The sequence below is a fragment of the Crassostrea angulata genome, chromosome 5 (assembly GCF_025612915.1).
Source record: "Crassostrea angulata isolate pt1a10 chromosome 5, ASM2561291v2, whole genome shotgun sequence".
NCBI classification, from domain to species: Eukaryota; Metazoa; Mollusca; class Bivalvia; order Ostreida; family Ostreidae; genus Magallana; species Magallana angulata.
Window position 1 is genome coordinate 41,154,422 of NC_069115.1, and position 14,002 is coordinate 41,168,423.

General features: G+C 34.1%; 1 protein-coding gene across 1 annotated transcript; it reads right to left on the bottom strand.

The window, feature by feature from the left end:
- Nucleotides 1-11,265: 11,265 nt before the first annotated feature.
- On the bottom strand, nucleotides 11,266-12,496 carry LOC128185422 (recQ-like DNA helicase Blm). The gene is made up of 3 exons (XM_052855018.1): nucleotides 12,206-12,496; nucleotides 11,817-11,964; nucleotides 11,266-11,615 (listed from the first exon to the last, which is right to left on the bottom strand). The coding sequence occupies exons 1-3, from the start codon at nucleotides 12,494-12,496 to the stop codon at nucleotides 11,266-11,268; spliced, it is 789 nt and encodes a 262-aa protein (XP_052710978.1).
- Nucleotides 12,497-14,002: the final 1,506 nt, after the last annotated feature.

A 14,002-nucleotide genomic window follows, 5' to 3' on the forward strand; every position in this document is an offset into this window, starting at 1 on the left:
ATTCTAATTCGTGGTATAAAGCGCGACCTTTCAATGAAACCTGTTGCCTTTTAGAACTAATATCATTTGTATATAAAAATTAAGATGCATATTCAGTGTGTCAATCCGGCTATCGCAATCACGTGTCAATCCGAGCAATGTCCAAAACAACTCGATGGGTTTACAAGTGTAATTTCGGATGAGTTTTAACTATTATTGACATGAAATGCATGAAACATTCCATATAATTACATTTCTCCTTTGCTTCTTCTTTTTCCTGTTGTCATGATTATAAAGTGCAAATATTTTGTTTTGAGTCACTATGTCATCCATAGAACAACACAATTGGATTATAAAACAAATTCATACTGTGATTCTTGAAAACGCATTCACAGCATCAGTTTCATACAAAAACATTTTAATAAATCGATTTCATTTTGAGAAATGACAATAAAGTGCATCCGAATAAGGTTAAGTACATACAGTTTTTACATGCATAGTTAAGGGGGATTTGCGGTCATCTTGTACATTTGTGAATTAATATGTAAACATTTCTTGAACTGGCTTGTTTCTGTTCAAAGCTGACCAAACCTGTTGCCAAACGATAAAAAAGCAATAAATATGAGGTTTATGTTGTTTTTATGCAAACACATATACTTTTTAGAATCAATCTTTATCAGTCTAAACTAAACTTACAGTTTCTCTTTCCAATCCACGTGTAAATGTGCACAAGTCTAATATTCAGATTGTTTGCAAGACAACAAAACGTACTGAAGTTTTCAAAATGAAATGCACTTTTACTACATGACAAAGTAAGAATCAAAGCACAACGGGGATAGATTTATGAAAAAAAAATTTTTGCCTCTGCTTGATATCCAGTAGAAGTAATTTGAATGGTTTAATTATTTTTTTCATTTATTATTTGCAATTGTATTTGCAATTGTAATCTTTAGCCTCTTTGGAGGCCATGGTCATGAATTTTAAGACACGTTCATCTCCCTCAAATGAGTTGACCAACAAGTTAAAAAAACACTGGCAATTATGTTTTTCGGTACCTAATATGAATTGTTAACCCTTCTTGCTGTTCTATTATTTGAATATGGATTACACTTTGAACGAACCTGAGTCTTAATAAAGTGACGATTTGTTTCTTTTAAAAACCTTTATGTTGAATTGGAACTGGAATTTTTCTTTTATTTGAGAAGATTTGAAATCCCTTCAATTTGAAAAACATGTTTTCTTCAAAATATGAATTCACTTCATTCAACAATTCTTTGTTCTTAGTTTGAAATTTCAAGAAATAAAATGTGTAATCCTTTAGAGAAAAAGAATGACAATTGCTTCCAAATAAAATCAAATATGACAGAATATGCTATTCTCAATGTTTGATGTCCGACAGTAGCATTGTTGGTGCATTTGCCTTTGATGTCTTATGTGTGACTTTTTAATTTTCTATTTACAAAAAGGACGATGTGTTATTAAACAACAATGTATTCATAACTGTTAACCGCTGTAAAATTTAAGACATATGAATGGGTTTATGAGCCAAAATCTTACAACATGTTAATTCTTTTAAGGCAAGATAGACTTTGTTATAAGCTATAAAAAAAATAGCAAGAACGGTTCACTATATTCCTTACACAATTTGCGAAATAAGCGTTCTTCCGATGGTTCCATTATCAGTGATTCCAATATACTTTTTAAGTCGTTTGGCTACTGATAAAGTTAAGAACTTGTACATTGATGATAAAGGTGTACTATTCAGAAAAAAGTTGTATTAATGAACATTTTATGAAAAATTATACCTCTTAGTAAATACCTTAAGTTAAAAAATTAACTAAAATAACTTTTCTTATTATGGAAAAAATAATTATGAAGAAAATAAGGAGTACGTGCAGGAATGATTATTATAATAATAATTATTTTGATTATGATTTTAGAAAATGATCATCATTTATAAATTTAATTTTTTCATTTTTTTTTAACTAGATAATTATGATAGGTAATAAAAAGTTGAATTTAATGTTCTGATTAAATCACAAGCAATATACAGAGCGTAAAATTCTTTTACAATTATTTAAACACTATGTCTTGGTTATGTTAACATGATTGTATGTAAAAATTCTATTCAATTTATCATATTTGTTAGTTATATATTAGAACAACTTAACAATTTTAAGCGATTTTCATATCCCATTTAGTTTTCAATATGATATTCTCTAGTATATATCTAGCAACCAACAATATATGAGTTCACATAAACACAGCGCTAGCTATTTTTTGTAACAAAGAATTGTAGTCTGTGAACGTTGCTTGAAACCTGACAACAGCCATTTTTTAAATGATCATTAGAAACCATTATACTTTAAATATAAAAGAAATGAAATTTACACATATTCAGCACAAACTGTGCGGTGCAGATATTACAGATTTGCTGTAAGTGAACGTTTTTAAGTGCAACAAAAATCGATCATTACAGAGTACAAAGACGGGTCTACATTTAAAAGAAAATATCCCCTCACTTATTATAAAATAAAGTGTTAAGAGCTTTTGCTCGATTGATTCATTTTTACCTACTCTCTCCTTTTACAAGTTTCTTGAATGGATTTTTGTTTATCTATGCAACACCCCACTCTATGCAGTTACAGCACATTTTGTGTACTCTTGTCACGTCTTATATAGAGTGTCAGTCCATTATGAGCAAAATTTCCATTATCTAATGAATTGTTTTGATTTGGTGTTACAAGTATGTAAATCGGAAAACGTTAAATCAAAAAAGAATTTGAGATTCACTAATTAAATAAATCTTAAACGTAATATACTGTACATTCCATATTTTACGCAAGTACTTAATTCCGCGATTCAACGAGTTTACATATTATTGGGAGAACATGAAATCGCGAGGGCGGAATTTTTATCATAATTCCATAAGTACATTTCTGTGCAAAAAATAATAGCGAAATTTAAAAATCCACGAGATATGCCTCTCGCGGAACCACACATATAAAACATAATTTTGAGTGGTTTAACAAAAGAGAGTTAAAAAAACCGCATGAAAAGTTTTGCCTAGATGAAATATTTATCGATGTTAGTAGTTCTTTTTAATAAATCTATCAAATTATATAAATAAAATATGTATCAAATCAGCAATAATTTAAATAATGGCTATACGAGAAACTTTGATGCAAATAATGTATTTAACGTGTCAAGAGACAAATACATTTTCATTCTTTAATTCGATGTTAAAGATATAATTCCCTGAACATTAGTACATGTTGAATTTCAAGCGTGTAAGAATTTAAATTCTGATTGAATTGGATTGAATTTCGACAAAGGAAAATAATTCTGTAGTAAACTGACACGGTGAGTTAAATACATTTCAGAAATTATTTTATCAAAAAAGAATGCAAACTTTTATAGGATTTTTATGAAAACGACTTAAGGTTTTTATCAGTTCTGCAGAGAAGTGATTTCTCAACCTGAATTGTTATTCCCATGTGAGGGAACATTTAGTTTTTAAATGTTCATAGCTCGATCACCTGCCGGTGTAATAAAGAATAATGACCCCCGTAGAATAATGACCGGGGGTCATTTTTCGACGTAAAATAATGACCCCCTTTGCTGTAGAATAATTGGATTTTTCTGAAGAAAAAAGACACAGTAAAAACGAACCCCGCTGTAAACAAGAATAAGAATTGGCTACCCAGTATCTCGACAAGTTATCTGAGTTTTTCATATCCGTAGTATACACACACACAAACACACACACACACATTGCCACAAATTGATTGTTAACAGTTACGTCTCTTCTCTCGTCGACATATGGCGGGAAATAACACTGCACTTGTGTAGAAATCTGCTGAACTATACTCGAGTCTTTAATTTACCATGAGTAATTCTTAACAACACATTATATAGCTTCATACTTTAAAGGCAATATATTATTTACAAAATGTATGCACAGCTTGCTTTATATATCGCGATTTTACAATTGCATTGGCAACAAATCGCTAGGTCTGCACGTGTGTGTTTAGAAATCTGTGCAGGTGGTGCTACGGTTGCAAAGCCATTTCGTAATTTAAAAAGAAAACAAATGAAATGAAATTTTTTTATATACATTGAGGAATTAAATTGTGTGATAATTAACGAACAACAATCATGAAAATATAATTGTAACAAGCATTCTGAGAGTATTGCATAAGCAATACACGTCCCCTACCGGTTTGTATTTTTCTATGAAAGCTTCCAAGCACACAACTATTTCAGAGCTATTGTAAACGAGAAATCATGCTTTAATCTGAGATAAAAGAACAGAGGAAATTAAAACTATATAGCTGATATAGAAATTATATAAAAAAATAGGTAAAATAATACTCTTTATTTCATCTCCTGTATTTTCGCCAAGTCTATTATGTGTTCGCTGGTAAACATTTGTGAAAACAAAGCACTGTTGCGCACAATATCATTTCTTACCGTCTTCTGTACCCCGAATCAAACCAAACAGTTAAACAGCCTAACTCGACAACGAAACTGATTGTAATAATACAAAAAAAAACCCTGCCGATTAAATTTATAACACTATGTTTGACACTATTTTACAGAATTGATTTGTTTGTTAGAAATGACAAAAGGAATGGTACAAATAACGCACGATATTATAACTGACTACATACTAGCCTGGTTCCGGCCTACCCATAATGCTCCGCACAGTAGGCCTGGCACTCACTGTTTAATGGAAGCGCCCATCACAGCAATTTCAATATGGCCGACGCTATGGTAAGTGTATGGGGACATACTTTACAACACGATTTCTCTTTCAATTTGCTGTGTCGGTTTAGAAATTTTTATGTTTTACGAATCTTTGAGGTAAGATTGAACAGCAAATGTAGTATTTCAAAGATGACATTGACTATTTACGGAATAATCTACGGATGTAAGTGGCGAGACAAAACCATGTGATTGCGCAATAACTGAGACCTGAATGTTACTTCGTTTCAAGTGCATGTTTGAGTGAAACTACATCGACATTTTGTTATAACATATTTTTCAGTAAATATAAGAGATGAACGATTGTTTTAAATGCGATGTTTTGCTGTGAACTGCTGTTAGACACACCTTACAAATTTTTGTAGCACAATGTAGTGCGGCACGCTTTTGAAGTGTGCAGGTGCCAGTTCAAGTCTGACCAAAAATTACTTATCGTGTGATTTGATATGCAGGTTACTTGCAGACATCGATGCAAAACAAATCTGGGATTTCTGATTATTATAGAGACTACATATTTTATTATTAAATTAATAGCTGCACGGTGTCATCATATATATCATTATTAATTAAGTAGTGTGCCATAGCTGCAACCATAAACACGTAGTATACATATGTAATATATCATCATATTGTGTACAATCTGGTTTCATGTAGATGTACAGCTACTGAAGACAACAGCATGGATGGATCTAGAGGGAGGGTCAGGAGGCTCAAACCCCAAGATGGAAAATTTATGAAACCAGTCTCAGACCCCTATAACATTTAAAACAAAATTATTCTTCTGAACCTCCCTCCCCCAAGGAAAATGTCTTCATCTGCCCACACAATGTATTTAATTATTTAAATTTTAATGGCTGTTTGATTACAAATTTAGGTGCAGACTACAAACGACTATTAAAGAAATGCTACTTGAAACTGTTTATAATTTGTATCTTCTCTGTCTATTGCTATTAATATGCATTTTGTTTGGCTAGAATTTCCATACATATGCAAAAGCTGAGAAGCTTCCATCCTTTATCATTCTGGATGACACGGTGACTGAGCATTCATATTCAAGGAAAACTACTGTTTGTAGTCATTCCACTCCTTTGAAACGAAAAAGAAACAGGGATGCTTCGACTTCAACAGGAGAAACCCCCAAAGTAAATGATAAAAAACAGGTTGGTCACTGTGAATTTATTCCTACTTTCGATCGATCGATCGATCGATCGATCGAGAGAGAGAGAGAGAGAGAGAGAGAGATGAATGGATAAAAAGACAGATAGATAGACGGACAGAGAGGACAGAAGGATAAATAGACAGACAGAGAGAGGGAGAGAAATGTTTTAACAAGATTCCTGCAATCATGTCCATTTATTTTAGAATGTAGGTACTACTATTGCAAGGTGGTCAGAGAAGGGAAAAAAAAGTTTATACAGTTATCTCACAAAGTTCTCTCCAACACTACCAGTTTCAAATGAATATTGGAGGAACTGTGCTGCAGCTATCAATCAAGAGACTGGCTCATCTAGGACAGGTATCTTTTAACATCAGAACATCAGCAATTTAGCTATTAATCCACTGTGACAATGGCTATTTTTAGAGCAAAAACATATATGTCATATAGTGTAAGGTTTTTCTCCATATCAACATAAAGAAAAATGATTTATTTGTTTCTCCTTGTCATACTGTAAATATTAATATTTATGGTAGGACATATTTTATGAATTAATAGATGTAACATAATTCTCTATAACAATGCTTGTTTGTTTTCATCAACATATGTACATTTGTGAATTTAAAAAAAAAAATGAATACATATATTGCATTTTACACAGATTACTGGTACATATTTGTATAACTTCCTGGACTTTAATTGACTGTCTAATAATGAAAAAAATGGGCTTTAATATGTTTCAGCATTCTTTTTAAAATAAATTTTAGGAGCATCATGTAGAAGTTTCTACAACAGGGCACTCCTTAATGAACCAGTCATGGTTCTTTCAAAGCAGCAATCTGATGATTTGACAGGGATTTCTACTATTGAAGATTCAGCCATGCCGGAGGACATACATATTTCTTCAACTCGATTATCTACAAAGAATGCAGCATGTCAGACTGATCTGATCATTCCAGTGATTAATAGCAGGTACCGTAGACAACATAAAAGTCAAATAATCTTTATCACCCATTTGTTAGACTGATATGAACATACAGAGAATTTAACTTCAAATGTAGCATGCGTATCCAAAATAAAGTTTATGTAATGAGGACAACTTTCGCAACATAGATTATCATGACTATGCATGTATCTTATTATTTTTGTAGTCCTATGTCCGCTCAAGAACAGCAAGCGACCCAAGAATCTGCAGATACTCATGCAGATTCAGATACATTAGTACATAGCATTTTACAGGACAGGTTTGTTGCAGCTCACAAACTTGACACCACTCGAGTGATGCTATGGACTTGATAGTATCTTTATTCAGTGGTGACTCTGTAGATGTATTGGCCAAAAAGATATATTGTATACAAAGTCTCAGACAAAACATTTGGAAATTATTCATTTCCCACTTAGAGGATGATTCCAAATACTCTACACAGAGACGAGCAAGTTACCTAAGTGACACTGGCTATTCTGCTTTAGTTAGTTTTCATTGGACATCTGTGGTAAGAGAAATGGTGGATTTCAATCCCTTACTTCTAGATGTGCTGCTCTCCGCATCTACAAGTGCAAAAAAGCAACGAAGTGCTGATCACTACAAACAGATTGAACCTGAGTGTGGTCTTGTATATGGAATTCTAATGAAGAGGAGATTTCAGGACATGTCCCGTATTCAGAGATTCATCTCTCTTGCACTGGCAAATGAAAGAGTACACCAAAAGGTGATAAAAATTTGAAACATCTTATAATGTTTAAACAAATATTTTTCATCTTAAAGAAAATTGATAGTTGTTATTTGGCTGCCTTTGTATGAAAAGTACTAGCTGTTTCATTGAAACTGGATAATTAGTCAATTCAACGCTAAAACAAAATGTATCTACATTAAAATCACATTATATATAGTAACAAAATTTATTACAATTTCAGGTTTATGACAGACTTCAGCCTATGGGTGTTACTGTATCACACAGTGTTCTGCTTAAGGTACAAATGCACATTGGGGGACATTTCAACCAGGAGCTTATCGATGCTGTGATGGAAGGAAAGAGGTTCCGCCTGGTTGGAGATAATGTAAATTTCCAGCTTACTGCAAGTCATCAGCGCCAGGGTCAGTCGAAGCACATGGAACACTGGTTTGCTTCTGCAGCTATCATCCAGAGTGGAGACTTTCATACACTGCCAAACATTGCTCCTCAAGTGCCCCTCATGCAGCTGTCTGCTGATATTTTTTTACCGCAGCAACAGGACTGGGATGTGATCCGGCATGAGTACAGTGTGCTAACCCTCCGTGTGATTACCAAATTCTTGAAGGCATTCCAGGATTTCAAGGTATTGGCCAAACGAATGACTGAAGAATTGCAGCCAGTATCTCACGACATAAGCTCAGTACACAAAATCATTCCACTGCCTGTGTTGGCCAAAAATGAACAAAAGTATACTGATGTTGTCGATATACTGGATGAATATGAACATCTTATCGCAGAGATTTTCAATTCTGCTGGTAAACCCCTAGAAACAAACACTAGAGTGCACATTGGAGGTGACCAGCTGACCCGTGAGCGTTTCTCTGGAGCAAAAAGGCTTCGTTCATGTGCAAATGATGATAGGGAAAAACTTCATCTTGCCCCAATTACATTTGAAATGTTTCATCTTCAAATGACAGTTCTGACAGTTTTTTAACCGGGTTTTCCAACGGAAAAATCCGGTTATTAAAATGGTGAAAATGGCGGGCGGGCGGGCGGCTGCCAAAAGGGTACACTCATTGTACGGATAACTCCTCCTACAGTTTTCAAGATAGGAAGTTGTTCTTTTGCAGATCAATTGTACATATATCAGAGGTGTGAATATTGCTAGGATTTTGATTTCCGATAATTTATCGAAAAAATACCAGCTTTTGAACTTAGTCAGTTTTTGGCAAAATATTGCATATAGGGAACCCTCATTGTACGGATAACTCCTCCTACAGTTCTCAAGATAGGAAGTTGTTCTTTTGCAGATCAATTGTACATATATTAGAGGTGTGCATATTGATGGGATTTTGATTTCTGATAATTTATCGAAAAAATACCAGCTTTTGAACTTAGTCATTTTTTGGCAAAATATTGCATATAGGATACCCTCATTGTACGGATAACTCCTCCTACAGTTCTCAAGATAGGAAGTTGTTCTTTTGTAGATCAATTGTACATATATTAGAGGTGTGCATATTGATAGGATGTTGATTTCTGATAATTTATCGAAAAAATACCAGCTTTTGAACTTAGTCATTTTTTGGCAAAATATTGCATATAGGGTACCCTCATTGTACGGATAACTCCTCCTACAGTTCTCAAGATAGGAAGTTGTTCTTTTGCAGATTAATTGTACATATATCAGAGGTGTGAATATTGCTAGGATGTTGATTTCCGATAATTTATGAAAAAAATACCAGCTTTTGAACTTAGTCATTTTTTGGCAAAATATTGCATATAGGATACCCTCATTGTACGGATAACTCCTCCTACAGTTCTCAAGATAGGAAGTTGTTCTTTTGTAGATCAATTGTACATATATTAGAGGTGTGCATATTGATAGGATGTTGATTTCTGATAATTTATCGAAAAAATACCAGCTTTTGAACTTAGTCATTTTTTGGCAAAATATTGCATATAGGGTACCCTCATTGTACGGATAACTCCTCCTACAGTTCTCAAGATAGGAAGTTGTTCTTTTGCAGATCAATTGTACATATATCAGAAGTGTGCATATTGCTAGGATTTTGATTTCCGATTATTTATGAAAAAAATACTAGCTTTTGAACTTAGTCATTTTTTGGCAAAATGTTGCATATACATGTAGGGTACTCCATTTCACTGGATAAGGGTTGACATTGATTATGGATAAAGTTTACATAAAAGAAAACCCTGTTTGCTGTCACATTGACAGCTTTTCACTTGTTTATAAACTATTGTACAGAAAAGACAGTATTGAACCTGGCACCTAATATGCTGAAAAAATAAGGTTGTCAAGAAGTGATGCTAATGGTGATGACGTAAAAAATCACTATGACCACCGTAAAGAACTTGCCATTTCTCTTATTGATACATATATCACTGTTGCAGCAATGAAATATTTTGGTATGGCCACATTGGATTAAATTCAGATCCTACTCAAAATTTCCCTAAAGAAATTGAAAATATGACAGACCTAGAGAAAAAAGAAGTGCTTTTGAAAATCATTAATGACTTTGTTCGCAGTATGGTACTTCAAAAGGTGCAGGAGAACTTTGAAAATCAGCCTACATCTCATGGAAACTCAAGCATTCCAATTATTGTTTGTCTACCAGATGGATCCAGAATTAATCTAATGGTTCCTATTGCAACCAACCAAATTAAATCCTCCAATGTTACAAGTACATGTACTTCTGATCTTGATGGAGTGAAAATGTATGGTTCTTGTGTTCTTGAACTTGGTTTTCTTTACAAAAGTGTACTGCAGAATGTGAAAATTCCAAATAGAGACAGATTCATACCACTTTTGAAATATTTGATGTGTCTTAAAAGGACTTAGCAACAATTCCAAGTATGCCCTGGAAATTCTTCGATTTCTTTGTCATCAATTAGGAACACTGAGTGAAAAAACTGCCCAGGAAACTTTCTATGGACTATTTGTAAACACCAAAGGAAAGTTTGACACATCAATTGGAGCAGATCTCCAAATGGAACATGTTGTGAGACTTGTCAAAGGACATTTGCGGTCTGTTTCCTCTAACAAAAGCGAAAAAACACTTTCAAAACGAACAGCAGCATTTGCTGGAATGAAACACATATCTGAGGAATTTGATAAAAAAAAAACTGACGTTGTTATTCGAGCTCATAAGCACAGAATTAAATCATCTGAAAGTGACGAAATTAAAATAATCAAAGAACTACAAACCATCAAACCATTTGATGAGCAGAAAGGCCGCACACTAGTTTCATATTCTCACCCAGTTCAAAGCCCGCTAAGAAGACTAGAGCTGCATCACCTAAAAAACTGGATCAGGCAGCACCAGTATAACATCTACCATGAACTTGGGCAGTAATTAAAGATCAATACATGAGGGTAAACTAGTTTTGGCTAAAATTGAAAATGAATACTGCATGTTGATCAATACCAAATTTATTTATTTAGTGTAAATATCATATCATATGCATGCGTCTTACTAAACATGTAGAAAGTCTTTTCAGTGGATATTAGACAATTCAGTATGCACAAAAAGGCTCATTAGTCTAATTCTAAGGTCCATTAATAGACTGGCAAATTATGCTTGACAATGCTTCTAAAGTTGATTCATCAAAAGAAAAGTCTTGAACAATGGAAGAAGGTTCCACATAGAACTCTGCATTAAATACCAGTTACTCAACATGTAATTCTGTAATGGTTGTTAGTTTTAATGTCTGAACATACATACTTATAGCATTTCTGACAACTCCTTTCTTATCAAGCATCAAAGGTTCCTTAAACTGCCAACTGCATTTCAGGTCGGTGTTGCAGACATCACATTTTTTACATGCAAACCCTGTATCAGTAGCATCATAACCAAAATAAGAATTTATAAAGTTTTTTCGACACATGACATCATTTCGACAGTATTTTCCGACACTTTTTGAAACTCCTTGACGACCAAGATCAGAATTGTTGAAGTAGAGAACAGCTATACACTCATCTCCACTTCTGCCAGCTCTGCCCACTTGTTGAATATAAGCTAAATAGAAATTGCACTTGTATCATATTTATAATGTATGAATGTTTTAATTGTCAAACCTTGATTAATGCATGTTAAAAATTGTATGACATAATCAATAAATATTAGGGGCTTAAAATCTTTTATTAAAATGCATTGGTGTTACATGGCAGACAGTGTATTTGTAAATTACTACTACTAATTTTTAAGCAAATTATTTACCTTCCATGTTTTTGGGTGGACCAATATGGATCACTTGTAATACATGGCGCAAATCTGCACCCATGCTTAAAGCAATGGTTGCAAAAACAATCTTGAGAGGGCTCTCATGGGGATCCTTTGCCAAGTTGTTCAATATTATGTTCTTCATCTGTTTATAAATACACATTTGAGTATAAGAATAATGAATATATATGGTTACCGTAAAAAAATGTATTTTTAATTTTAATTGTTAAAACACTTTGTGAGTGAAAGAACTGTAAACTGACCTCATCATTATTTCCGATTGAGGAATGATACATTGCAAATCGACAATTTTCAAGAATTTGTGGCTGACTTGCATACATGTTTTCCCCCAGTATTTTGTTTGCATATTCATAGGCATACCCTACCCAGTCCATAGTTCCACTGAGGTAGATAATTGTCAAAGGGAAATTTTGTCCCTTGGACTTAAGACTCTGTAAAACAGGTTGAAGCACAAAATTGTAAGTTTCTTTTGATGACACTTTACTGCTAAGAGGTGGTCTTTGTAGAACCACTAAGGAAATGTTTTCCTTCGTTGGTGCAGATGAAATCACTCGAAAACACTTCATAAGTAGATGTTTTGCAACATCTCCCTGACCGTTTACAGTGAGGGTAGCACTTAGTGCAAGCAATTTTGCATGGGGTAAGATGGGGCGCATATCCTTAATATTGCGGAAAGATGGCCTGTATTCCTCCCCCCAGTCAAGGACACAATGGGCTTCATCAACTACTATTAGGCAGGTTTTTGAAGAATATACCCGTGAGACTAAACCGTCATGTATGTTTTTTTTCCCAATCATATGTTCAGGGTGAGTGTAAATGTATGTGTAATCACCCGTTTTTTTTATATCTAAAACAGCTGCATCATTCTTCTCTTTCAAGCAGGTTGCATATAAACCAAGTTTAGAAAGTTGCTGCTGAATGATGACATTTAGTGGCTCCAAAACAAAAACACAGCATGGTTTTCCAAATATTGTCTCTGAAATAATTGGGAATAATTCATACAGTAGACTTTTCCCATAACCAGTGGGTAGCATGCATATGGTATTATGGTTGATCATGACTGATAATGCTTTTACTTGCAATGGTCTCAATTCCTCGACAGTCTGCCCAAATCTTTTATTATAAATATCTAAACAGGATCTAATTTTGTCTTCTTCCTAAATTTAAAACAAAGCAGTTCAATAGGTTATCATTGAATAGAGCTATGCATCACATACACACCCACACATACATGGAATAATAAATTATTTATGTCTGTTTTTTTTCCTATTACTAAACCCCAGATTTGTTTTGCATCGATGTCTGCAAGTAACCTGCATGTCAAATCACACGATAAGTAATTTTTGGTCAGACATGAACTGGCACCTGCACACTTCAAAAGCGTGCCGCACTACATTGTGCTACAAAAATTTGTAAGGTGTGTCTAACAGCAGTTCACAGCAAAACATCGCATTTAAAACAATCGTTCATCTCTTATATTTACTGAAAAATACGTTAAAACAAAATTTCGATATAGTTTCACTCAAACATGCACTTAAAACGAAGTAACATTCAGGTCTCAGTTATTGCGCAATCACATGGTTTTGTCTCGCCGCTTACATCCGTAGATTATTCCGTAAATAGTCAATGTCATCTTTGAAATACTACATTTGCTGCTCAATCTTACCTCAAAGATTCGTAAAACATAAAAATTTCTAAACCGACACAGCAAATTGAAAGAGAAATCGTGGTGTAAAGTATGTCCCCATACACTTACCATAGCGTCGGCAATATTGAAATTGCTGTGATGGGCGCTTCCATTAAACAGTGAGTGCCAGGCCTACTGTGCGGAGCATTATGGGTAGGCCGGAATCAGGATAACTACATACTGGCCTCGTTTATTCAGTACACACCGAACCAAATAACGAACCCGAACATTAAAAAATTGGAATATAAAAAATTCCTCGAAACTATGTCAACCAGACGCTACAAAAGTGTAAACTTGATCTGTAGTTTGACATTTTGAAGCTGTTCAGCAAGTTTCATATTATTCGTCAAATGCGTAAAGAAAAAAAGTGTGGAAAACTGAAGTGGGACAGACAGACGGACGGACGGACGGACGGACGGACAGACGGACAGACGGACGCAGAGGAAAGCTATAGTCCCCTCCGGTGAAACCGGTA

Coding starts and splice junctions, on each gene's coding strand:
- LOC128185422 (XM_052855018.1), bottom strand. CDS start 12,496: ATGCGCCCCATCTTACCCCATGCAAAATTGCTTGCACTAAGTGCTACC. Junction 11,965..12,205: donor TCAGTGGAACTATGGACTGG/GTAGGGTATGCC, acceptor ATTTATAAACAG/ATGAAGAACATAATATTGAA. Junction 11,616..11,816: donor TCCACCCAAAAACATGGAAG/GTAAATAATTTG, acceptor ATTTCTATTTAG/CTTATATTCAACAAGTGGGC.